Source organism: Molossus molossus, unplaced genomic scaffold, assembly GCF_014108415.1.
Source record: "Molossus molossus isolate mMolMol1 unplaced genomic scaffold, mMolMol1.p scaffold_m16_p_14, whole genome shotgun sequence".
NCBI lineage: Eukaryota > Metazoa > Chordata > Mammalia > Chiroptera > Molossidae > Molossus > Molossus molossus.
Genome location: NW_023425349.1, coordinates 45,859,572 through 45,887,005, shown reverse-complemented (window position 1 = coordinate 45,887,005; position 27,434 = coordinate 45,859,572). Strand labels below are relative to the sequence as shown.

At 38.5% G+C, this 27,434-nt stretch overlaps 1 protein-coding gene across 2 annotated transcripts in view; it reads left to right on the top strand.

The window, feature by feature from the left end:
* The window catches only part of PCSK5 (proprotein convertase subtilisin/kexin type 5), a 435,012-nt gene that overhangs the window by 186,203 nt on the left and 221,375 nt on the right, over positions 1-27,434 (top strand). For both annotated transcript variants that reach the window (XM_036260761.1, XM_036260762.1), the window contains exon 9: positions 3,574-3,674. In XM_036260761.1, the coding sequence (XP_036116654.1) occupies positions 3,574-3,674 (101 nt within the window). The remainder of the gene's footprint in view (positions 1-3,573; positions 3,675-27,434) is intronic.

Genomic DNA, 27,434 nt, shown 5'->3' with positions numbered 1-27,434 from the left:
ATGCCTCAGATCTTTCTGGTAATTTGCACCTAAATATCTTTAACACTGACAGTAACTTCCTCTTGAAATGACCCAGCTGGAATTTCCACTTAAGGCAGGATGAGAAGGGAGTAAGGATGTTTTTGTTTCTTTTCTCTCCATTCCTTTCAACCTTCCCCCTCTCCATCACCTTCCTGTTCCACTCCCTTTCCATCCCTGCTCACTACTCAAGTTTCATTTAGTTAAAGTGGTTGGAAAAAAAATAAAATAAAAGCACAATGTTGATTTGGAATTCTGCAGGCTTGCCTGTATCAATAGCATGTACCACTAAATTGGTGTTTATATATAAAAGCACTGAGCAGCTTTTTGTTTCAATCTGTTATTATATGTACAATATAATATATAGGTGTCTATACCTGGTGTCTATATATAGATGGGGCAAATTCCTATTGTGAACCCGACATCCTGAAATTTGTATTGTTCATGTTTGAGGTTGGCCGGAGGTGGTTATTTATTAGACTCAGAAAGGCTGCCCACACTTGGAGTGTTTGTTCTGGATTCATTTCTGAGCATTGAAAGTGTCTGGTGCAGCTGAAGAATAAGTAGAGGGAGCCAAGTGGGAAAACATCATGAAAAATCTTGAATCCAGGCACAAGTCATTGAAAAAATAAAACCTGGCAAAAGAACGTGACCATGAGGGTGAGGTAAAATGGGAAGAATGCGGCAGGGCCATCTCTCCACAATAGTGTGTCTGAAAACATGGCAACAGGCCGCTCCCGGGCTGTTCATGCACTGATTCAGGGGTCAGGCCTCTGGAAAACAAGGCTGCACATTAACCCGTGCTTTCAAATGAAGTAGAAATACCTTTTTAATGATCCAGCAGTCCCACTTCAGGGTGTCTATCCAAAAGATTTGAAAACAGAATCTTGAAGAGAGATGTGTACCCCATGTTCATGGCAGCATTATTCACAATAGCTAAGAGGTGGAAGCAACCCAGATGTCTTTTGACAGATGAATTAAAGAAAATGTGGTATATACATGCAGTGGAATTCTATGCCGCCTAAGAAGGAATCCTACAGCATGGATGAACCTTGAGGACATAATTTTAAGTGAAATAAGCCAGTTGCAAAAAGAACAAGTACTACATAATTCTACCTATAAGAGGTACCTAGAGTAGTCAAAGTCATAGAAGCAGAAAGTAGCATGGTTGTCGCCAGGGTCTGGGGGGAGGGAGGAATGGGGAGTTACTTAATAGGTAGAGTTTTAGTTATTCAAGATGGAAAGTTCTAGAGATCTGTTGTATGGTGGTGTGTGTATACTTAACAGCACTATTATACACTTAGAAGTTGTTAAAAGGGTAAATTTGTGTAATATGATTTTTACCACAATTTTAAAAATAAATACCTTTTCAAAGTCAACAATTAAAAATACAGGAAGTTGTCCTGGCCGGTGTGGCTCAGTTGGTTGGGCATCATCCCGTGCATCAAAAACCAAGTTTCCAGTTTGATTCCCAGTGGGGGCACATGCCCAGATTCCAGGCTTGATCAATGTTTTGCTCTCACATCAATGTTTCTCTCTCTCTCGCTCTCGCTCTCCACCTCTCCCTTTCTCTGTCTCTAAAAGTCAATTAAAATAATTTTTTTTAAAAAATACAGGACATATTTGAATGTAGAAGTGGGTAGGGCTCTGTTTACCTAGACATCTGTAAGCATCCAATGTTCAGAAGATGGCTAGTAAAATCTGATGACTAGAAAATGGTTGTTCATCAAGAAACAACCTTCCTTGCCTGCCAACCACTGTCAGGGCTCCTGAGCACCATTTGGCTCTTTTTTTTTTTTTTGGTACGTGCCCCTAGCAGGAACCGAACCTGGGACTCTCTGGTCTGCAGGCTGATGCTCCAACCACTGAGCCAAACTGGCCAGGGCACCATTTGGATTTTTAGGAAAAGAGTTCAAAGTCCATCTCCTCTCTAACATCTCTGTGGTTCTCCATCTTTTTGTTTATTCTCCCACTTGTGTGTTGGTCCCTACCAGGAATGAATAATCTGGTAACATTAGAGCAATCCAAGGAACAAAGGAAAGGCCATGAGAACGGATGGCCTCTTGTGAAGCTCCCTCAGGATGTCAACCGAGAACCTGTCAATCTAGGGGAGGGAAATGGTTTGCCTGAGGGTCATATAAGGCCAGTGAAATCAGTACCAGCTAACATCATACGCCTCTCCAGCTTAGCCTGACCAAATACAGCAGGCTACTTTTTAAGCTGATCATATTGTATGGCCTGCGAATGATGTTATAAATATCCAAATGGCCCTTGGCAGAAAAAAGGTTCCCCACCCTTAGAGCCATAACAAATAATCAGAGTCCACTCAGACATCCTCATGTGACACTGAGGACATTTTTAGGGGAGGATTTCTTTCCAAGGAGTTATGCAGCTCTTTCTTCCTGGGAAGATCAGATTTCTTTCCAAATCACCTGATCTTCACACTCATCTCAAAGGATGCGCCCTAGAACAGCAGGACTTTGTTTTCAGTTGCCTCTTTCCTCCTACGCCTTTCTGATGACCTTTCACCTCAGTTTCCTACCTGAAAAATATGGAGAATGTATTCATCTTGATGCTGAAGAAAGCTTTACTGATGTCTCCAGTCACTGCTTGAGACCACCAGCTCATCTCACAAGCCTTGCGCGTTCCCCGAAGGAATATCAGCCCCAAGGGGGCAAAGATAGATGCTTGTCAGGAAGAAGGGGTTTAAAACATCTTGGCTATTTACAATGGTTTGCAAATGTCTCATAGTGTTTAATTTCTCTTGTTAAGGAGAATCTGAATTTTTTTTCCTTAGTGAAATGGTCATGCCGATGGGAATGTTACTGAGATACATTCAAACCAAGAAGAAAAATCTTCTAGTTCTCACATTGTGGTGAAAGAACATGAGAAATAGCTAATTTCCTTCTATAATATGCAAGCATGTACTTCGTGCTGTGATTTCTTATCAAACGCACTGGGTTGAACCTGGTTTTCAGTGTTTGTCTTAGAGCTTTGAGAAATCCGTGGCCCTTCGTGTAACATTTCTGTGAATGCTATAAAGTCCTTAAGCAGATATTTCTTCCGTGGCAGAGCATATCTTTTATGCAAAACCTGCGACTCCCCCAGTGTAATGGTTCTGGGAGGGCAGGGGCCAGACTGTGTGCTTTTATTCCTGATGCTACCAATGCCTAACTCAGTGTGTGGCTGCTGGTTCAACATGCCTGGATTATTTAAAATATTGGGGCAATGAAAGAACTTCATCTTTAACTAGAGCTGGGACCAGGGTAAAGCAAGTGAGGTGTCTAAAGGGTACAATTTAAGGAGAAACTTGACCTATGCTTATGTTTCAGGCCAAAAGCTCCCCCCTAGACCAATTTCCAAACCCTTCCTTTTCCAGTGTTGATTTACACAGGCCATTCTCTGGAAGTGACATGGTCACAGGAGCACAGGAACAAGAAATTTAAAGGGACTCTTCTAACACCCCTCCATTCCACTTTTATAAGTACATTTTCTACTTGAGTATAATTCACATGGACCCCCAGAGCCCTAAATGTGTTCACTTCTGTCTTCTAGATCACTACAGATCTGAGGCAGCGGTGCACGGACAACCACACTGGGACGTCGGCCTCAGCCCCCATGGCTGCGGGCATCATTGCGCTGGCCCTGGAAGCCAAGTAAGCCTTTATCTCCATATGTCTCCACTGGCGACAACCCTCATCTCAAGGACAGTGTACCCATTCCCTAGTATATAATCCCTAGCACAACCCAGAGAATAATCTTCCCAATCCCAACTTGAAAACGTCAGAGATTAGGGCTTTGATATTTTTTGCCTATATTAAGGAAAAAGGCAAACCTCTTTATTTTTTTGTTTTTTATATTCCCTAAAAAAAATCACACTGTGCCATTGCTTTATCATGGAGTCATGTGCACGCGTGCCAGTTGGCTCCAACACTCTTGCCTTGAGGTTTTCATTCAGTCTGGGAATGTTTCTGTGAGTCTCAGCATGGTCCAGTGTGCCCATTTCGGGGCCCTTTCCCTGCAGGACAGTGAGGCATCAGACTCCATGACAACAGTGCTGTCACAGACTCATTCTGAGGGACAGAATATTTCAAGGTTATATGACAGGAGCCCAGGAACAAGGAAAGCCCACTTACCTTAAATTCTGTTTAATGTAGTCAAATTCTCTGTCTAAATATCCCTTTGAAAGGTCCCCTGCAATGCGTCTCATCTCTTCTTTCTCTAGGCACTGATAGATCATTTTGTCTGAACTCTTTGAAAACCCAATACAAATCTTCAGTCTCTTACCCTCGATTTCAAAATCCAGATGCCCAGAACACTGAAAGTTCTTTTGCAAAATGAACACTGGAACTACTTTAATGGCAAAGTTTGCCCTGATTTAACTTGAGGCTATTGACAGTCTTTATATATTTCACTGCAGAAATATTAATGTATTTGATTATGAGGTGCTGGCTCAGACCTCATTGGAATTTTATATAGTACATGCTATAGACAAGCTATCTGAAAAATGTTTGAATTTGAAATACATTTGGTGCAAGGACTTTAGAAAAGGGATTGTGGGCCTGCACGCAGAGGTTCTCCTTACAAGAGAATCATAACAAGGAACTGAAGTAATGATATGTGTTTTTCCAAAAATAGCCTTGCACCCCTGCCCTAGGGAGGAATGGAGAAATTCTCTCACCTAGTGTACCCTGAAGTAGAACAATAGCAGGTGCCAGGAAGAGTTCAAGAATCATGACATACCCGGGTGGCCTTGAAACATTTCCAGCTGGCCCTCTGTAGGGCAGCTGAGCATTTAAAGTAATGAGGATACAGTCAGTTGCAAAGTCATATAACTCCTTGGACTGAGACAGGTAGACCAACACTGGCTTTGGATATGAGCTATCTTATCTCAGTCCATTTGGGCTGCTGTAACAAAATACCATAAACTGAGTAGCTTATAAACAACAAACATTTATTTCTCACAGTTCTGGAGGCTGGCAAATACAAAATCAAGATGCCAGGAGGCATCTGGCGAGAACCCGCTTACTAACGGGCCTCATATAACCAAAGGACTGGGCAAGGGAGCTCTTTGGGTTCTCTCTTGTAAAGGCTCTAATCCCATTCCTGAAGGCTCTACCCTCATGACCTAATTACCTCCCAAAGGCCCCGCCTCATAATAGCATCACACTGGGTGTTTGCAACATATGAATTGGGAGGGAGGGGCACAGATATTTAGACCATAGCAGAGCAGGTGTGATATCATTTCACCCCTGTGAATGTATTTCTCTTTTTGACGAGGTTAAATATGAAATTGTTTAAATATATTATATCTTTTGAAGTCTTAAAAGTTTGGTTTCAGAAGGAACTGGCACTTATCCTTTTAAATTCTCACTTTACAACTTTTCACTGCACTGTTCTCACAGCAGACATCTCGAGGAAGTGTCTGTGTTTTTAATTTGGTGACTGTAAATTGGATTTTTTTTTAAATATATCATCTTCATTCTGAAATTCTAGATTGTTTTTCTGTACAAAATATCTTCCTGTACAAAATATCGAAAGGAAAAAAGTAGGAATTCTTCCTGTACTTCCCCATTCCCCCCAAAAGGAGATAATCTCACCTTTGGCAACCCATTACAGCACCATACTGTGGCTATAGGACATCCAGTTCCTCGAGATATTACTACAGCACTAACATTTTTAGTAATTATTTTAACCCCTCTTTAAGTTCAGATGAAAAATCCTCAGTTGGATAAGGTCATTTTGGGGCTGGGAACACACTGAGAGAATGTGTCTGTTTTCTTTCCCTTGCATTTTGAGCATTTTTTTTAAGATTGATTTTTGCCAAAACTTGGATGGGTGGAAGAAAGATCCCAAGATATAGTTTACTGGGAAAATTCGCTGTATTTTAAGATTTCAAAATAGTCTAGTTCAATAGTGGGGCCAAAGTACAGGGTAAATCATCTGATAAAATGAGAAACAATAAACCTTTTCTCATCACTCCATTGTTTTGTGCTACAGGCCAGTCTTCGCTTGTAAGTGAAGCTGTAAGTTAGGGAGAGAGGTCGGAGAACTAAGAACGGGTCAGGCATTGATGCTACCCAAGGATCAGTAAGCAGTGGACCTGAGTGGAAAGGATGTAAAACTAGGAACTTGTAGCAAGGCTCTCAGATAACAGGGTACCAGGGTCATAGTTGTTCTGAAGCTACACCAAACCCTGGCAAACATGCCTTACCCGTTCACCCAGCCCCCACCCAGCAATCGCCTCTTCCTCTAGTGCTCCTCAACGCTTAACCTTGGTATTTTGAGCTTCAGCCTTTACTGTCAAAAGTTGAACAGCCTGATCTACAAGGTACCCCCTTGTAAGGAGAGGGGAGGGAAAGTCACAGCTGGCCAGAGCTATGGCTCAGGACACCGCCAGCACTTCCGATCTGTGGCCCTGCTCGGGTCATGTGAGCCAGTGAGTGAGGGTGCATGCTCAGGTGGAAAGCTGCAAGCAGGGCTGATGGCCCCTAGTGAACTGTGTGTCCCAGCTCTCTTTGCACAAGGAGAAATGCATTGTTTCCCCTAATGTCACAGTGATTACTCGGGGGAAACGTCCACATCCTCAGCCTTGTCCCCAGCTGCTTGCCTGCACCAACTGATTTGCCTGGTCCTACCTTGGATGCATTGCAACCACTGACCTCTCAGTCATTCTTTTTATTTTTGTAATAGTTTGTTGACTTTTAGAGAGAGAAATATCAATGTGAGAGTGTAACATTGATTGACTGCCTCCTGCATGTCCCCTCTCAGGAATCCAGCCCCAAACTGGGCATGTGCCCTGACTCGGAATTGAACCAGCAACCTCCTGGACAACACCCAACCAACTGAGCCACACTGGCCAGGGCCTCTGTACCATTCTAATTTTTCTTGCTCCCCAAAGGTCAGAGCTTTTCCAAAAAACCCTCTTAGGAAACTGAGAGAAAAGAAAACAAATACAAAACATAGAAACAGATAAGCTTAAAGTATCCAGATCTCTTATCTGAGCTCAACAAAAGTTTGGTCATGAATTGCCTCTGCTGTGACAGCTACTAGGACTGACAGGCCACCCTTTTTCCACGAGGCCTGTAAGGATGTGTTGCAACAAACACCACTGTAACACACCCCCTGATACTTGGGTAAAAGCGTGCTACTCCCCGGACTGGAAGGATCCTTCGTTCCTTCAAAAACCTGCCTCCTCTCCTTTTTTTTTTTTTTCTGGTTTGGAGCAATTTTCAGCTCTACAACCACCTCTCACAGTCTAATCATGACCTTTGCCTCAGTTAGTCCATGAGGCACTTTCTTTCTGCTCCGAGACATGCTTCCTGGGTGCAGAAAGCGCGAAAGCCTTGACCCTTCTAAAAACCCATGAGCAACTTCAGAATAAGAGCAAACACTGTCATTGTAGGGGGGAAGAAAACCGTTTTTGTATTGGGGCACCCTCATCACATATGTGTTGGTTCAGAGGTTTGTAATATTTCAATTATTTGGATTTTGTCGACTTTGGGATAATTTTCTGGTTTTTCAGCTGAATGAATAAGGAGTATGTAATCAGTGATTATGAGGGAACTGATTAGCATTTGGTAATGATGTCTTTTTTTATAGTATAACTCAAAAAGTTCAAAAAAAAATGAGTGTCTGGGTGCAGTTTTCATAAATGAAGCAAGTAGTGAAACATGACTAATGGTTTTAGATGAGCTACCTAGAAGAATGTCAAGTCACATTTGTAAGGCGCCTAGCGTCTTGATGCTAGTATATATCACCAGTACTTCAGACCTGTGGAACGAAAAAAAGATGTTTCATATGAAGTGGTTTGTAAAATAAAGTTGAAATAACTGACATGCATGAGTGTTCAGAATCATAAACTGTTTTACCGAAAGTTTTCCTGATCCAAAGATTAGCAAAGAAGAGCTATTTTAGTAGAATATTTTGTATTTTAAATTATCAGCACTGGCTCAAGAAATGCAAATTTTAAGTTCACCAAAGAAACCTTTTTGCCTGGAATTACAAAGTCTCTCATGGGAAAATTGAACAATATATGTTCAGCAATCATGCAATATTGCATAGTGAATGGTAAATAAAAGAGAATGAGTTGGGTAGGAACTTCTGAAATTATTTAGGACTTAGAAGGTATTGATATAAAGAATCTTCCACAAATCCTTGTTTTTAGTGACCTGACAGCCTATTCCTCTAATTTTATATCTCGGGAGACAGACAGAGAGATACCCTCCTTTGAGAACACCCAATATATCTTGATCTAAATTTAGAAAATAAACAAATTGGGGTGGCAGCTGTTATTCTGTACTAGAAACATACCTGGTACCTGTTAAACATTAGCTGCCTCTGATGTTATGTAGTATATACATACATGCACACAGCTCTAGGTAGGCTTATCTACTTTCTTCTTATTACCTATCTGTTTTTTAATAGTCCTGTTACCACTGGTTTATTGAATTTACTTTATAGGTATATATAGAACATAGGTTATAGAATATAGAGAGAATAAAAATACTTCTGATAATTTAGACAATTTATATTATTGTAGTACAGATATTATACATGAATTATCATCCAAATGATGCTTAAACTCCTAGAGACTAAGGATGATACCTTACAGTCTGTCTTTATGTGTATATAAAAAATATCTATTGCCCATCCAGTGTGGCTTAGTGGATTGAGTGCCGTCCCATGGACTGAGAGGTCCTGGTCAGGTCACATTCCCAGGTTGTGGGCTCGATCCCCAGTAGGGGGTAAGTAGGAGGCAGCCAATCAATATTTCTCTCTCTCTCTCTCTCTCTCCCTTTCTCTCTCTCTCTAAAAAAAAAATAATAATAAAAATAGATTTAAAAAAAATATCTATTGCATCTTGCTAGGAGCTAACTGAATTAGGCAGGACATAATTCAACTATTTGCAATATATGTCACTTGCCTTCAAAAGATCTTAGAATCTCCCTAGGGAGGCAAATGTACTTGTTAGTGTATATACTTCACATATACACAAATTATTTAAGAATGTCAATGAAATAGTTTGGGGGGAAAAGGTAGTAGAGAGTGCAGGGCTTGGGTGAAAGTAGGAATAACCAGCCTTAGTAATCCAGACTGGGACATTGGTGCCATGACATTTTCATGTCTTCCATGACACCGCACAGTGTCTTCCATGACACCTCACAGGGTCTCCCATGACACCGCACAGTGTCTCCCATGACACCTCACAGGGTCTCCCATGACACCTCACAGGGTCTCCCATGACACCTCACAGTGTCTTCCATGACACCTCACAGGGTCTCCCATGACACCTCACAGTGTCTTCCATGACACCTCACAGTGTCTTCCATGACACCTCACAGTCTTTTCCATGACACCACACAGTCTTGTCCATGACACCTCACAGTGTCTTCCATGACACCTCACAGTGTCTTCCATGACACCACACAGTGTCTCCCATGACACAACAGTGTCTTCCATGACACTATACAGTGTCTTCCATGACACCACACAGTGTTTTCCATGATACCACACTATGTTTTTTGAACAAGGTCAATTCTAAGCAAACACTTAATCAGTCCGTGTAGTCCAACCTTTTTCTTTTTTTGTAGAAGGGAAATGAAGTTAACAGAATTACTCAATTTTATATCATAATCATTTTTACCTTTCAGTTTATGTAAATGTTTAGTGACCTCCCCACACTGCCTTAACTCATCTCTCACCCTGTTTACTTACCATTCTCTAGACCTGGGCTTAACTTGGGTAAAATAAAGACATGATATTATTCCCTCCCTTAGTTTCCAAGAAAAGTTCCTTCACCTTTGATCTTGAGTGAAAGGGACACTTCCAGACATGGAAAGGTCAAAGTGTGAAGAATTAAGACGTGTTGAGCCACAGAATGATTCACACCATATGCTGTCGGTTTTAAAGAACTGTCCCCAAATAGTCTTCTTGGGAAATTAAACTTACCATCTGCATTTCTTAAAAACCTAAAAAAAGCCCATCTACATAAACTCTATGCAGTTCCCATTGACCAACCCCTTTGTCTTTGCTCTGCATTTCATTGTAATCTCTCTCTCATCTCTGTCTGTGTCCAGTGCGGGGAAAATACGGGGAAATGCCAAAGATATTGGGGCTACAATTATTGTGAGAAATTAATTCCTAGGACAGTTGAGAGCGAGTCTGGACTTTTTCACAAGCTGAGTTCAAGTCACTAATTGAAGGCTTCAAAATCCTAGAACTATCTTCAAGGGAGGCCACCTAAGAAGGACTTGGTAGACCTAAGCATTTCTAAACATTAGGATTAGCGCCTTAGCCCTGATATCTTGTAAACCAGTCTTATCGTCTTTGTTTTGTTTTCATTAAAAACCCATTTCAGTATAAAACGTTCCATTTAAATTTCTCCCAAGGGCCACACTCAGCTGTATAAAAGGTTGCAGTGGGTGGGGAGCACATATATATTTGATTTTTGAGGTAAAATAGCAGAGTGCCAACGTACCAACTCTTTTCTTTTAGGAGAGTTTTATTGATTTCATCAATTTTTTTTTAAGTACATGCACAAATAGTTAGAATACTGTGATGGATGCCCAGAATCGGTGTGATTACAAGGGGAAAGAAGTCATCACACACTTGTTTCACATACTCTTAGAGTTCTCGTGTATTATAATGTTGTAGGTTGGGCTTTGAATTTAGCTGAGATTTCTGGCAGGAGTGGTTGGGATATATAAGATTGAGGAGAGTTAAAACGGGATCAGGGAGGACAGCTGAAAAGGTCTGTGAGGTAAAAAGAGCACACACTTCCACTTGAGGCCGAGCGGGCAGAGCAGGGATGTACTGTCCTGGAATATTCCCTATAGTGAAATAATTGTAACCAGACCCACAGAGCAGTTACCACGGGCCTTCTGCCAGGACTGTGCATGAAAATAGCTTTGTTATGTCTACATACACACAGACAATACACTGTGTCCTCTAACACTTTTCAAGTTCAAATTATTTGGAAGCCAGTTTTCAGTGGACTCAAATTTGTACCTTAACTAATGGTTTCAAACATCAAAGCTTCCAGGGGTGTCCCGTGTGACTGGAAAAGCCCTGGTCAACAGATTCATTCACCTGGTATTATCTTGATATTTAGCCAGTGTTTTTCATCTTCTTCCTGAGATAATAAGACTGAGGAACTTGATAGATAGTTGAGTTGTGCACTGACTGAACTGAGGTCCGGAAAGTCATTATTAGGTCATTGTTATCTGCCTCTTTGTGCTTAGCTGTATTTTTAAAAATAGATTCTTCACTGAAAATATTTTACTCTTATTACTGTAGTAATTAAGATTAATTTTAAAGAAGAATAGTTCTCAGTTTTGCTGCAATTCCCAGACTTTTTCCTTATATAGCTGGTCAAATGTCATTTTCAAGTGCTGTAAGTTAGAAATGCCTCATGTTATAAATATCTAATCTGTGATTTAACAAAAGCAATAACGCTCAAAAATCGAGGGTGGAAAAGACCTTTGCAGTGTACTCTGGGATGTAATTACTTTCATAGCAATTATATCATTACCTATGATACGTTGCCCTCTCAACCACCTTGACAAGAATCCTAGCTTGTAAAGAATTCAATAAACAATGATACCACTCTGAGAAAATACAAGGTAGGAAACTTCTCCCCGTTTAAGTCCAGAAAAAAAAAAAAAAGTAAATGTGTAAGAAGGAATTTTGGAAGGAAACGTCTAATCTCATCTCTTTTTTCTCATCTCTGAAAGGCATGTGAAGCAAATGTGAGTGTTACTAATGGACACATTAGATGGAATCATTCATTCATTCAATGGACATGTATCAAGGATTTGTTCCCATGCTACCCATTGTGAGTTAATGGGTGGACTGACAGAGGTAGAACTTTCACTCTATTTGGTAAGGTAGTCTGTAAAAAAAAGCAAATGACAAGAACTAAGAAAACATAACAGAGTTGAGTAACGGAGCTATTTTACACAGAGTGGTCAAGGAAAGACCTCTTGGAAAAAGTAACATTTGAGCCAAGATATAAAATGTGAGAAGGAGCCTGTCTTGTAAGGAACTGGACTGAGGGTTCTAGGGAAAGGGAGGAGCAAGTATAGTTGGAACAAGGTTACTGGCTTTGAGAACTAGGAAAACATATATTACTAGTGTGAGTTGAGAGGTTGGAAAAGTCCAGATCACATAAAGCATCACAGTAAGTAAGCATGATAGAGACCTATAGAGTCTTCTAAGGAGAGAGACATGACTTGATTAAAAGTTTTAAAGATCATTCCATCTTCTCCTTGGAGAAGTAATGGTGTGGGAGCCATACAGGTAGACCTTTTGGGAAGCAGTTTAGAAGAGGTTAGAATAGCCTGGTCGAGGTGATGGCAATCGGGATAGAGAAAAGTGGGTAGATCTGGTGTACATTTTTCAGGTACAGCAGCAAATAGGGAATGAATAAGATAGTGTGCCTTAGGGGAAAAGAAAAATTCAAGGCAGAATTCTAGTTTCTTAGCTGAAATCTTGGATAGGTTGTGCAACATTTTTTGAAATAGATACCCTTTGTTCTTCTCATGGGATTCTGGATTACAGGAAGTATACGTACTCAGAGGGATGAGATCCCTGGGCCTAAAGGTCTTGCAACAAGACCTGTAGCAATTTCTTCTATAATAACTGATTATGCTTTGGTTGTGCTCCCCCAGTGGCTTATTTAACCCTTAGAACATGCTTTTCACTGAGATTGTGATTACTATAAATAATGGAGAGAGTTTCCTTTTTTTTTTTTAATCCTCACCTTAGGATATTTTTCTGTTTATCTTCAGATAGAGTGGGAGAGAGGGAGAGAGAGAGAGAAACATCCATGTGAGAGGGACACATTGACTGGTTGTCTCCCGCACGACTCGGACCAGGGCTGGGAATGAACCACAACCAAGGTACATGCCCTTGACCGGAATCGAACCCACAAGTCATTGGTTCTTAGGCCAATGCTCTAACCACTGAACCAAGTTGGCCAGGGTGACAGTTTACATTTTTTAAAAAGAGAAACAAAATAAAGACTGGATTTATTTACACTATGAATGACTCTTTTCTGGCATGTCCTTTAAATGGGGTGTTAATGGCAAATTAACCTTTATGCAGTTACCCCATAAGATTACTAAGTCGTCTTCTTAGTGTTATAAGTAGATTTATAAGAAGTGTGTAAAATTTAGTCTCTTGAGGGTTTGTGGATTTTATTTATTGCCAGGAAAGTTTTGTTCTTGATAGTGTCTATGGTAACACCCCAAATACTAGCAAATATAATTTTCCTTGCTAGAAATAAAGGAAGCTGACTTTTTTCAGGGTTCATTATACTTTCACACCATAGTCTGTTACTCACTCTAATCAAAGCATATTTCAGTACATTTCTGCAAAATAACTTATATGGCTTCATCAAATATCACTACATTTGTATCTAAAGATTCTCAGGTATATTCCTAAGCTCTGTATTGAAACTCAGTTACAAATTTAAACCTATTTTTATACCAAGTGATCTTGGGCTGATTTTTAAGTCACTCTTGCCTATGCCCACGTTGTCTTGGCCAGTAACTTTTTACTTTGTGTCATTTGTTCAGAAGAAAGTAATTGTTCCTAGTTACATTAGACTCTAGTTTTTATTTTTAGCTGATTCCAGCATTCTTTTATTTTCTCTCTTTAACAGTTTTTAATCACAATGCATTTTTCCATCAGTATGAGAGAAAAGTGAATAAGAGAAATATAAATGACAGATTGAAAAGCATGTCATTTCACTAGCATGTAAGATTTATTCAGCCTGACATCAACAAGTCAATTATGGCATTTGATGTGTCAAACACACCAAGCAACAAATTTGTAGTGAAATAACCTGAACCTTGTATAGAATGGGCAATGCAGTAAAGGAAAGACATTCTGTGTTTAGATGATTGGGTTATTTCTTATCAACTTGGACTTAAGTTTTCATTTCTCTATTTGTGATGATTCCGAATCTTATTAAGTAATCATATGTGTGACTAAAATGAAGTAAACTTTTATATTTTTTGCATATCCCAGAAAAAAAACAATGTACCCATGAAGCCTGGTAGTGTCATTTTAACCAATAAAGATCCTAGCACATGCAGTGTGAGACTAAAAGATTCTTCTTGCCATTGGCCCCAGGCTAAATATGGGGATACCATTTAATAATGCAAAATGGGCCCAGCTGGTGTGGCTCAGAGGTTACCGGTTCAATTCCCGGTCAGGGCACATGCCCAGGTTGTGGGCCCAATCCCCAGTGGGAGGCATGCAGGAGGTGGCCAGTCAATTTCTCTCTCATTGATGTTTTTATCTCTCTTTCCCTCTTCCTTATTTCTCTCTAAAATCAATAAAGAAAAAGAAATTTAAAAAAAATAATAATGAAAAATGGTGAAGTAGAATAAGAAAGGATGGAATACACCAAATAGTAGTCAACTTTCACTGAATGCTTACTCTGTGACAAATACTGAGCTGAGTGCTTTCATCCGTTATCTCATTTAATCCTCAAAGCAGTACTACAAGGTAGTCATTTTCACCATATTTGACATGTGGAAAGTGAGCCTTAGAAATTTCCTCAGGTGGTAAATGATAGATCTGGAAGTTGAACTATGGCAATGTGACGTCAGAGCCCACCATCACAGTGTCACCATTCTCTTTTAAGAGCCAGAGAAAGTCATGGTTAATTACAAATGGATGCTCTGAAGTATCAGGGCCAGGAGTGTGGAGAAAGATGACAAAACTTTGAACAGGGATTACTTAGGAAGATTTGACAGAAGAAGAAGGATTTAATCTACATTTTGAAGATCCTTTTTTCAATTTCCATTGCATATGAGTCATACAGAATATTGTGGAAAGTGCAGATTTCAAAGCACTCAAAATAATTTGGGGATTCAGTTGCAAGAGGCCCATGGATTACAATTAGAAACCCCCTTAGGCTGTAAGCTCTCTTGAGAAGTGGGTATGCTGTAATAGCCCCAGCATCAAGAACAATGGCACATAGTAGGCAATCAAATATTTGTATGATAAACAAATGAATAAATGAACTCTCTCTTTGGTTATTCTAAAGTATGGATAGATAGCCATTCAGATAGTTATAGCTTTAGTTAGTGGGATATAATGCTAACAAGGTTAGTCTTAACTCTGTTGATTGATTTATTCAAGAAATATTTATTGAGTCATACTTGTTACAATCATTTCCTTTTTTTTTTTTTTAATCCTCACCCAAGGATATTCTTTCATTGATTTTTAGATAGAGTGGAAGGGAGTGAAGGAGGGAAAGAGAGAAACATTGATGTGAGAGAGACACATCCATTGGTTGCCTCCTGCATGACCCTGACCGCCAGGGTGATGGATCAAACCTGCAACCCAGGCATGTGCCCTTGAGCAGGAATCAAACCTGCGACACACTAACCACTGAGCAAAACTAGCCAGGGCCATTTCTTTATTTTTCACATCTCTGAAATTGTTGATACATCTTACAGTCATAGTTGCAATCTAGCATCATAGTTTTGATGTCATTCACTATGTCTCTGGCGCTGTGCTTTGATTAGAATACATCTATGAGCAAAACATGCTTGTTCCATGCCTGAGCTGCCAGTAGTGGTGGCCCAGGTTGAGCAAACATGTACGTGTGCCCTGAACCCCAACAGAGCATACATTCCAGTTAACAGAGGCGTAGATTAACAATAATTACATTTGCAATTAGGTGCTATGAAAGAAAAAACAAATGATGACAATTGTAATAGAACATGATGGTGGGATAAGGATTAGGAAAGGGTCAATATAAGGCTATCATTAATGAAATGATGCATTTTTGCTAAAATTGGAGTCACATATAAGTGATCCAACTTATACTTGGTTTCTGTGAGCCTCTACTGAGTTATTGTTTGATCACAACCAAGTTTCGCCTTTTTCATCCAATAAGTTCTTGCAATCAGGGCCAAGCCTTAGGTAATAGAAAGCCAAATGAAAAGGAGGAAAGCCTTCATCTGAAGAAGCTGTAATTTTTTTTTTTTTTAATTCCTACAACAAATTTAGGAGCTTGCCCATATATGATTGAAAACTGGTTGGTTATCACTTCAAAATAAAAATTTTTCATCCTGTCAGAAAGATTACAATAAAACTTTTATTTTTCTGTCTTTAGCGGGTGCTCTAGCTTATCTGAAAAGCTCGGTACCCAACCAAGGAGTGTTGGGAGGAGGAAAGAGAACTGAGTGAAATTGAAGATAGATTGGCAGAAGAGTCTGCCTGTTATTTCACTGTTGGAAACTTTTACAACGGACTTGAAAGGATATTGTAGAGCTTCCTGAAGAGAGAGAGCATGACATGGGAGTGATCGCATTAGTCATGCTGAATTCTTACGCATTGCTCCGAATTTAGGTGGCATTGGAGTTGGCATCTAATAGCCTCATTTTCCTTAGCAGATGTATTCAATTTTATAATTTTCATTGTGCTAAAACTCTCAATTACATGTGATATCTTACCTGAAATATAAAATAATTGTTTTCAGTTTGTCTGAGAAATCATAACATTGGAAGGTTGCCCAGAGACCATGTAGTCTATAGAGATGCTATTGAGTGATGAGCATGTTCAAGGACCACTAGGCAAAGAATAATGATGGTAATGTAATGTACATTATTTTTTGAATGAAAGTATATATATATTTACATTTACTTTAAAGCAACTTATTTGAAAATCATGTACTATTTTGGTGTAAAATTTTCTGAATTGTATGAAACAAGACTGTTCTTATTTGCCCAAATTAAACGATACTGATCTTCCCTTGATTTCCAAATTTAAAAAGAATGTGGTGGGCTTTACTTTGGAATTCAGAAGTTGAAGATTCTTTTTCATCCTAGTGGTTCTTGCATACAACCCACTAATTCCATTTGCCACTCACTTCTTGGAAGTAAATATTTAACACTGTGATATCCTGGGAAGAGCAAGCTCATACCCAGCAATATTGTTAGCAACAGAACCATTTTTTTAAATTAGATTATGACTAAAATAATACATAATCTTTGTAGAAAGGGATATAAATCACGCATAGATATTTAAACAAAAATCAAAAGCCTCCCTACATAATCAACAGCGGCTGTTCTATGCTTGACTAGTGCGGGAATCCCTAATACTATGATGCCTGTTCCAAATATTTTTAACATATGCAATGTATTTATTGTGAAAATGTTTTCTACTTTGTTATCTTCAATCTACATGTTGCTTTTCCTTCAGATCCGGTTGTTTATTTTATCATCCCTCCCCCATTAGTTTTTATTATCCTTTTTAACTAAAAAAAAAAATGCATTACCCTACCTGCAACCAAGCAAGATTAGATTTTAAAAGGTTTCAGGTCTGTGTGGGTGTGGTCTCTGTTCAGTTGTTAGAAATTGGGTGTTGAGAAATTCCTGGATTTTAAGAACTAATATTCAAATGGAATTTCAGAAATGTGTTTCAAACTTACTCAAAAGGGTATCCTCTACAAATCACCTAAGCGTTAATGTTGTTAATATTTTTCTTATCAGTATATAAATACTGTTACCCTTTGGCCCTAATTATTATGAATATTTGATCAGTTTTTCATTTGCTTTCAAGCTTTCTTCATGCCATTTTTTACATAGAGAACGTTTTTCTTTATTTTTAATTATTATTTAGTTAAATATATTTGTCCTTTATAAATTCTTTAATTACTCATACCTCTTGTTTTGGTACCTCCTAGAGAATTTTATATGCTGATGAAAACTATGCTTTCCCCCTAAAATGAGCCCAAATTTTGCTCTACCATAGAGTAATCTTGAACCCCCTGGGATTAAGAACCCTTAGGTTAGAAAGTTCTTTCCTGAGAAGTATAAAGTATAAAAAAATTGTCACTGTGGCACTTTGAAAATGTTTTATGTATATCTCTTTAGTCATGATTGTTGTTCTGTATCTTTAATTGTTCTATTTACTAATGTATCATGAGAATTTCTCCATGATATTCTTGTTCTAAAACATGATTTTGAGTGGCTCCTCCCAAAAATAGTTCTTTCCTATCTCAAAATCTATTAATTACCGACTAACATTTTCATCGTGTTCTCTCCTTTCATTTTTTAATGTTAATGTCTAACCAGCTAGAATTTATTTTGGCGTTTAGTGTTAGGATCTAAATTGAATTTTTATAGGGGTCCTATTTGCCCGGTGTCTTTTGTTAAGTAACTCACTCCCTCCAAAAACAGTTTGTTTTGCATTCTTTAAATTGTTGCATTTGTGAATGTCTGTTTTAGAGTTTTCTGTACTATTATTCTGTCAATGCTTTTGACATTACAGTATCACTTCACTTTCTAAACATTTTTTGAAACATTCTTGCCTGTTCATTTTTCCAGATAAAATTTAGAAATATTTTGCCATGTTCCAAAAACAACCCCGGGGACAATTTATGACAATTGTATAAATCTTGGCTTCTTTATAACAGTTGATTTTCCTTCCAGAAAATCTGACTCTGGCCTAATAAAGTTTTAGGCATGCCTTTAGTTCTATACTTTTTGGTTTAGATTTATTTTGTTTTTGAAATAGTAAATATCTGTTTGTTTTGCTATTATAATTATGCCTTTAACTGGTTATTTCCTATTTACACCAGAGCTACTGTTTTTTTTTTTTTTTTTTTATGTTTTTCTTATCTCTAGCCTCTTTAATTGACTTTATGCCATAAGTCGTCACCTTGTTTGTTTTTTGGAATATATACATGACACCTGATGATAATATTTCTCTCTGCTCACTTGAATATTTCTCATGTTCTTTTTGAAAGGTGGTACACATTGGTCATTATAAATTCAGGTTTTGGAGTCAGGCAGACTTCAGTTTCAATCCTGCCTTTGTGTCATTACTACCTGGGTAGCCTCGAACAAATGAAAATTATGTTTCTTAATCTTGTTGAGCTTCAGTTCCAGCATCTGAAATTTGGGGTAACAATCTAGAATCACCAGATTGTTGCTAGCATTAAATAACTGCAGACATATGGAATCTATTAAAAAAAAAATTCTATTATATTAGCCAAGCATTCAAAACTGTTAAATATCAAGAATAAAAGGAAGCTTTCAGGTCTAGGTCCTGATTTTCTCAGGATTCTTTTTTTTTAAACTTTTATTTCATTTTTTATTGATGTTTGCTTTCATATATTGCCGTATGAAGCATTTTTATTTTGTTAAAGGTTTGTTAGGAATGTATTTTGGGTATTTTCTCAGTATCTGTTGAGATTAATAAATAATTTCTCATAATATAGTTGTTGACATGATTTATTAGAATAATAGATTTCTTATTCTCTGCTTATATATTCATGAATCAGATTTATTTCTTTAATATGCTCTTGGTTTCATTTTGGAAACTTTTATTTATGCCTTTGTGCTTATTTTTCTGAGTAAGATTGTTAGATTTCTTTACTGAATAGTATGTATGTGTGTGTGTGTGTCCATTCTATTTTATTGTTACAGCAACTAGCTAACATTAGTTGTATATTTATGGCAGATAAACAGCATCTTTTAAAGTTTTTTATGGTTTATTTCATTTATTCCTCATGTATAAGGTGGCACAAATAGTAAATGAAGAGTCGGGCTTTCTAACGCAGATTGGTTTGACCTTGAAATTGGCCTCTATCTCTGCCAGTTTTTGGTATCAAGTGATATTAAATTTACAAAATAGATTGTGAAATTTTGCAACTTCTCTTTTCTCTGGAGATGCTTGGGATCATTTTTCTTATAAGTTTGAAGGAAACCATCTGGCCCTTGAGCCTTTTTAAGAGGTAATTTTTTGATAAACTTTTCAGTTTTAATTTTTTCATTTATAGCTCCAGAATCACGTCCAATTCATAAGATTTTCAAATTTATTTGCCAATTATTATATATAGTTATATATATTTCTATAATATAGTTATTGTGTATAATTAGACAGAGATTAGATATAGATTTTCTAATACTATAAAAATTTCTTATATTGCTTTTTATGACTTCCTTAATTTTTAGAATTTATTTCATTGGTGTTCTTCATTTCACTTTCTTTATTAGGTATTTTCAGTTTTTTTTCAAAAGGCCAGTTCTTGGATTTGTTGATTAGTAATGCTGGTTTTTTATTTGTCCTTTTTAAAATACCATTAATATCTTTCCTATTTTCCTTAGGATAACTCTTCTTTTATGAATCTTGATGGTTGAATCATGGTTGTTTATGTTTCCTTTTACATTAATAAAAATTGTTAAAGATTAGCATTTACCTCTGAACACACTTTTGGCTGCGATTATTCTCTAATGATGTTTTGGCTTCCTCTTGATAGAATGACAATTGAGAATAGTACTTTCAATTGTTTAACAAAGTTTATTGAGATATATTATTTACTTACAGTTTTTCCACTGCATTATGGTGAGATAATAAGGTCACACAATTAACCACACTGGTGGCTTGAAAGGTATTGTTTTCTCTTAGGGCAACTGATGAGATTTTCTTTTGGCCCAATGTATTGTCAACTTTTTTTTGTTTGTTTGTTTTGTTTTTATCCTCACTCGAGGACATTCTTCCATTTTTTTGTTCAGATAGAGTGGGAGGGAGAGAGAGAGAGAAACATCGACGTGGAAGGGACACATCGAGTGGTTGCCAACAGCACGACCCAACCAGGGCCGGGGACAAACTGCAACCAAGGTACATGCCCTTAGTGGGAACCGAACCTGGGTCTCTCTAGACCTTAGGCCGACACTCTACCATTGAGCCAAACCAGCCAGGGCTCAACTTTTTTTTTAAAACTCGAGTTGATCCCCCAATTTTTTTTTTTAAATTATTCTCTGTAGGGTATATAATATTATTAAATTTTACCAATTATGTAAACAAGTCCTCTGTATTCTGCCCCCTGAAATAAACGTATTAACCTACCTGAATATTAGTGTGGTTACAGCAGTTACTTTTTTTTTTTTAAAGTCCTTGATCTATACATTTTGAAGCACAAAGTTTATACAGTTAGATATTTATTATAGGCAGCATCTTATATTTCAGGTAAATTGCACTTCTTTGTCCCTTACGGTGTTTTTGTCTCAAATGTTATGTTTGCGGCTGATTTTGCCATTCATACATTTTTGTGGTGTGGGAATGTCTATATACAGTTTAATTTTTAGTTTATATATTTCATGTTTTTAGGTAAAATGTTGACTTTTAAATAATTTTGGTAACTTTAAAACGTTCAATTTTAAAATAAAGCTGATATTTAAAAATAAATATATCTTATAATAAGGGAATTATCCCCTTTGATTAATGTAAACTTGGCTTACATTTACTTACCATTCCCATTTATATGCATTTCTCCAACTTTAATACTATAATCAGGATTTATGCAACAGACTATTTTAGTTAATTTATTTCTTACCATTCTTATCTTTTCTGAAGAATTGTGTTAAAGCAATTATTAAATCTTAACTCTACGCCTAATCTGCTTTAGAGCCATCAGTAGGTCATTCGTGACAACCACACATTCTAGGGTTTTTAATTTGATTTATTTATTCATCCACTGAGATAGGTCTTTAAATGTTGTGTGTGTTTTACTTCGAGTTTCAGCGTGTATGTTTGTAGAGAGGTGGATTAGTACACACAGATGTGTGTCTTGTGCATTTACTCATGAAGGACAAGGAGCTTAGTGTAAAATTCCTGGGTTTGTCTCCTTCCCATCGCTTTAACTGTCCTTTCATTGTCTGCTGAAATCAGCTTTGCAGAGAAAGAAATCTGCAAAGATTTCTCTCTTAAGACAGAAATCCTGTTTTGTTTGTTTTGTTTTGTTTTAATCCCGAAAGGCAGTTTTTAGGATATTTTTATTTGCATTTGTAATAAAAATAATATGTATTTAAGGATGAGTCTAGGGGATGCAACTGAGTTCTTTCAGCCTACCTTAGCCATTTTTAATCAAATGTGATTTTGATTACTAGCGAAATCTACCCTGAGACCTCAGAGCTTGGGCCCTGGAGTCCGAGAGACTTGGCTTCAGAGCCCGTTCTGGTTTTCATTGTCATGACTTTGGGAAAGATAGTTAACCTTCCTGAGCTTTAGTTTCCACATCCGTAGAAGGGAATAATAATGTTGTCTGCCTCATGGGATGTTTGTGTGTGTGTGTTAAGTAATGTACTGTACAGGGCACCCCGTAGAGCACCCGGTGAGCAAACAGTAGAGACTCAGTCAATGGTAGTCCTTGGAGGAAGACAAAGCTAGTATCTTATCATGGGTTTCTGTCTTCTGTCCTCCAAATCTATCATCTTGTCTTTCCTTGTCATCTCTTAATTATTTTCCTAAAAGATACGCAGGAAGTTCTCACACATCTTCCACACCATTAACTCAGTGTTCCACAATGTCAGTTCCACAGAATCCACGACCGTGTCCGTGTACTTTCTCCCATGCAGGCATTGCTTTTCCCAGCACCGCGCAGCCCCTGTAGTCTTTCTTCCCCTCAGCTTCCATTTCACCCTCTCAGTTTGCTTCGTTTATTACTTTTCCCTGCATTCTTTTCTCCAGAGGCTGCACGTTATTGTTGTCTTTCTCCTCTGCTGTCCTCTTTTTTCTTTATCTTCCCTTTTTTCTCCTGTCCCTTGTATTTGTCTTTTACGTTTGTTTCCCTTTTCTTTTTTGTTCCTTTGTTTCCAGTTCTTGCCTTTTTTTATTTATTTCGATTATTCATTCTCAACAAGAGACTCTGGCTTCATAAACGGTGATGCTGCCCCTGCTCTGCTTAGCATTGAAGCACAGATCTGTTCACATCTGCCACTGAAGGGGGTGGGATGATGGGAAGAACCCCCCGTCAATGAGGAGATGGTGGCAGACATCCCTCCAAAGTGAGTGTGGGTGAAGATGGTATCACTTCCTGCCATACTGTCGAAACTGGAGGCTTGCCGGCCCGTTCCCGCATGCACTGTTCGCCTGGCTCTTCCCTTTGGGGCCCCTCTGAGACAAGGCGGTGGAGTTGATCAGAGCGAGGGCCCTGCAGTCAGACTGCCTGTGGCCAGTTGTAGCTCTTGCTAGTCATGCGGCCCTGAGTGGGATCATTGCATTTTCTGTACTTTGATGGTCCTTATTTTGGTAATAAAAGTAGTAATAGTGGCTGTCTCATAAGATTGTCATGAGAAATAAATGAAATGATGAATATAGAGTACTTTTCATGGTGTGCCTGTACACAGGGAGCTTTCAGTGCTACCTGATGCTCTGCACTTCTGGAGATTCACATTTTAGGAATTATATTCAGGAGCAAGAAGGTGTGGCTGGTACGCAGGAAACCCACAAGTCAAGATGTTGGTGCAGAAGCTCAAGGCTATCAATGCCCACGTTTATGATATTCTCTTTATCTTTCTTTGAGGGCTGCTGCAGCTCCAGCCATCATATCCTCCTTCTGGTAGCAGGAGGAAGCAAAGAATGAAGGAGGATTAGGCAGTGCCTAAAGCAGAGGAAGAAATGTCCAGAAGAATTCCACTTAGTTTTATTAGTCAGAACGCTGTCTCTCACACATCCAATCGCTTACTTTAGGGTGTCTGGGAAAACATGATTTTAGTGACCTAACATATAGAGTTGACAAGACAATGAAAAAGAAAGCCGGAGTTTACCACCTATTTCCTGCCATAGTTTCTGGGAGTTTGGACTCTGAAATCAGGGACAGGAGAGAGAGCAGAGCTGACACGAGGGCTGCCTTGAGAACATCACAGGAGGACTTGTCCAGCAGAGAATTCTGTGCCTGCTCTTTTTAGCCGTGAGTGTCTTATGCCTGATTCAGGACACAGACAGGGAAACAGGGCTGAGGTGTTTTGGGTGGGAAAGGTAGGGGATTGTTAATTTTTCCCTCTTCTTTCCTTTAAGTGACAAACCAGCTTTGTTTTCTTAATGTAAAGTACAGCATGGTTGAAAATTATTTTTCTCATACCAGTCACAACTAAATAACCCCAGCCATAGGGTTATTTAAAATACCTCCAAAATTTGTAATGAATTTCTATTCATCTTTGTCAAACTTTTTGTATGTGTATGTGTGTGTGTGTATGGTGTGTAAATTTAAAAAAAATTTTTTTGCTACTATTGACGTCTGATTAGAAAGACTGTTAGGAGTTGACATAATAAACCAGGAGTTTCTAAAATAGAATAACATTTACTTAAAATTCTAGAATCCATAATGCTTAGTAATTTTCATTAGAAAGATTAAAATTAAAGCAAAACATTGAAAATCCTTGTTTAAAAATATGCATCGATAAGTGTGTAGAAAAGCATTATTTTAATTCTTTATATTTAACTATAAAAAAAAGAATAGTGGATAGTGTTTTAATTTAGAATAACAGTAATTACAGACATGCAACCAACTGTTTTTATTGCCTGTCCAAGCGTTCAACTCTGCAAACCCCTGAACTGTGTAGAAAAGTTTCAGAAACATTCCCGTCAGACAGTTCCGTGAAGCGAATAAGTACTCACAAAATCCTCATTCTAATGTGTGGTGCTATAAAGCACTCCACTACCAAACCAAAGACCATTTCACCACCCTCTACCTCACATCAGTGACCAGCCATCAGGTGGGAAGAGCTGTCCCCAGGTAGACAGGATCTGCTGCCTCAGCGAGCCAGCTTTCTGCCTGCCCCATTGACTTGCTAAAACCAATCTTTTTGACAGATCTTAGAATATTATTTCTCTAATCAAAAATATACCAAGGGGTTGAAAACGTTATTTTGTCCATCTGTTACAGAAGCCAAAAAGAACATACTATTAAAATTTAGGAGCATAGAACAAAGCTTAATTAAATGGAGATTCATCAAAGGCTAGTATACATTCAGAAAACGGTCCTGAATTCTGGGATGATAGGTTGTTTGTTTCAGTAAATTGTAATGACTGTTGTCTTTGGGAGCCTGTTGTGTGTCTGGTACTTCATATTCATTACCTGAAATTCTTGCAAGCTCCCTGCGGAGTAAGCCTCCACATTGCAGCTGAGAAAACTGAGTCCCTGAGAGGTTCGGTAAATTGTCCAGGGCTACAGACTATTCAGTAGCAGGTCATGATTTACCCCGTCTTCCTGACTCTGACACACAATTTATACCATTCTCATGTGATTAGAGACTCCATTTATTATTGTTCTCAGAACAGATTTAAATTAGAAATAGAAATAATGGGGGCGACAATGTCTTCTTGCAGGCCAGGTCAGTTAGCTTAGAATTGCATATTTATTCATGCCAAGTGCTGGACAGCCTACAATAAAAAAAAAAAAGCAGAAAAGAGAAAGTGAGCTTCTTTCCCAGACTTGGGTTTCTCGCTGCTTGACTGGGATAAGCTTAGGAGGGAAGCTCTCATAATGTCACATTTTGTCTTCAAAAGATGGCAAAGCCTGGGGGAAAACGAGGGTCAGGTTTAGATTCCAGGTTGTGGGTTGCATAGAGGTGGGGGGATTTAGAATAGCCAGAATTTGGAGTCTGATTCATACTGTTGGAGGGAATTGAGTGTATAGGATAGCTGGTGGGAACTTTTATTATTGTGAATTGATTTCAATGCATGTGATCTCTAGTTACTGTACCTTTCATTCATCAACTTTTATTCCACAAGAGTTTATGCAGCAAAGCTTTTCAAGGGAATTATTGCTGAGCTTGCAAACAATATAGCATGTGTTCATATGGCTGTTAAAACTTAGAAGCAATGGACACAGATAACAGTGCTGTGAAGGCAGTGGGGTTGAGTGGGGAGAAGGGTATCATTGGTGGGGTGGGTGAGACATCTATAATACTTTCAACAATAAAGATAAATTTAAAATTGTTTTTTCCTTATTGATTTGAGATAGAGAGGAAGGGAGAGGGAGAGAGAGATAGAAACATCGATTGGCCGCCTCTTACATGCCCCCCACTGGGGATCGGGCCCACAACCTGGGCATGTGCCCTGACCGGGAATCGAACTGGCAACCTCCTGGTGCATGGGTGGACACTCAACCACTGAGCCACACCGGTTAAGCAATAAAGATAATTTTTTTTTTTTTAAACTTCATTGACGTCTTTTAGGTACAATGACAAATCCTGCAGATAAGCCAGGATTTATAAAGGAAAGAAGGCACTTCCGTTTAAAGGACAAAAATCATCTTTGTAAATTAGGGCCTATTTGCTCGGAAGTGTGTTTAGAGACCAAATTTCAGTACCTTGGATTTATACTAAATACAGGGAATCGGTGACTGGTTTCACAAGAGAGTGTAATAAAAATTTGTCGTAGGTAGTCACGAACCAATTTTGTCTTCTCTTTTATCCTTTCTGCTTTAGTCCTGGTGTGGATGGGTCCTTCACAGGTGTCCAGTGATACCAGTACAAGCCACATTTCTAAAGCTGGAGGTCTTATTAACTGTGTTTTCTGTTACTACACCCCGGTTTTAGTCCCGGGACTTCTGAATTGATGTAGAACACAAAACAAATGTGCTCCCATTAGTGATGGATACTGTGGGACTGACAGTCATTTCGGGGTCTTCATTAACTGGCAAAAGAATATTGGTTTCCTTCGTTGGCGGTCTGTTCATGTATTATTCTTGAACCATCACTGGCATGCACTGGCTACAGCCAGAATGATGTTTTTACCAGTCTCAGGAGGCTTTAAACACATTCTGCCTCAGCTTTGTTGTTCCAGCTCACAACCAGTTTTTTTTCCCCACAAATAGTGACTTACTTAGCGTCTGTACAATGATATCAATTTTCTGGCTACTTGTTCCCATTTTCTATTTTATGTTTAAGAAACATAAAAAAAGGCTGGTTTTGTCTTGGATGTTTTGTTGACTATTTAGTACATTGGATATTTGGATGACTGCTGATTCACGCAATGCCACGGAGGTCTGGTCCACGTGACTGCCCATCACTGCATTAGACGGAGCCCCTCTTGTAGTTAAAGAAGATTGCCTTGTTTAGGGAACAGATTCAGTATCAGGATTTGCTGTCACTCCTTTTGTTGATAAATTCTCTTTCTGTACTAAGATGTAGTTGTGTTTTCCTTTTTCTCAGTTTCCCATTAAATTCTTATATTGATAATTCCATCTAGAGAAGGAGGAGAAGGTTAGTTTTTTTTTTTTTTAAACATGCAGGTGAGTCAGTCACTCGACATTCAGAATTAGTCCTTGTTTTTCAGGACCACCCAGCACAGTTGTTTCCAACACTCACACATGTGCAGAATTGTCTGGGGAAGCTCTTGGGGAGTGCTTTTTTTTTTTTTTTTTAAGTGTTAGCAGTGGTACTTAGAAGCACTAGACAGAATATGTCTTTTGGGATAGGTCTTACTTCTTCTAAACCTACTGTTGGGCCCATGAAATACTGTGAACTGCTCAGAACAAATGTAATGCCAACACCAGTGCAAGTGATAGCGTCGTCAATTACCCTATTATGGTAGCTGGAAACTAGACCTGTTTGGTATGAGGTTCAGTGGAGGTTCCCTGACTGGAGAAGACTTACCTA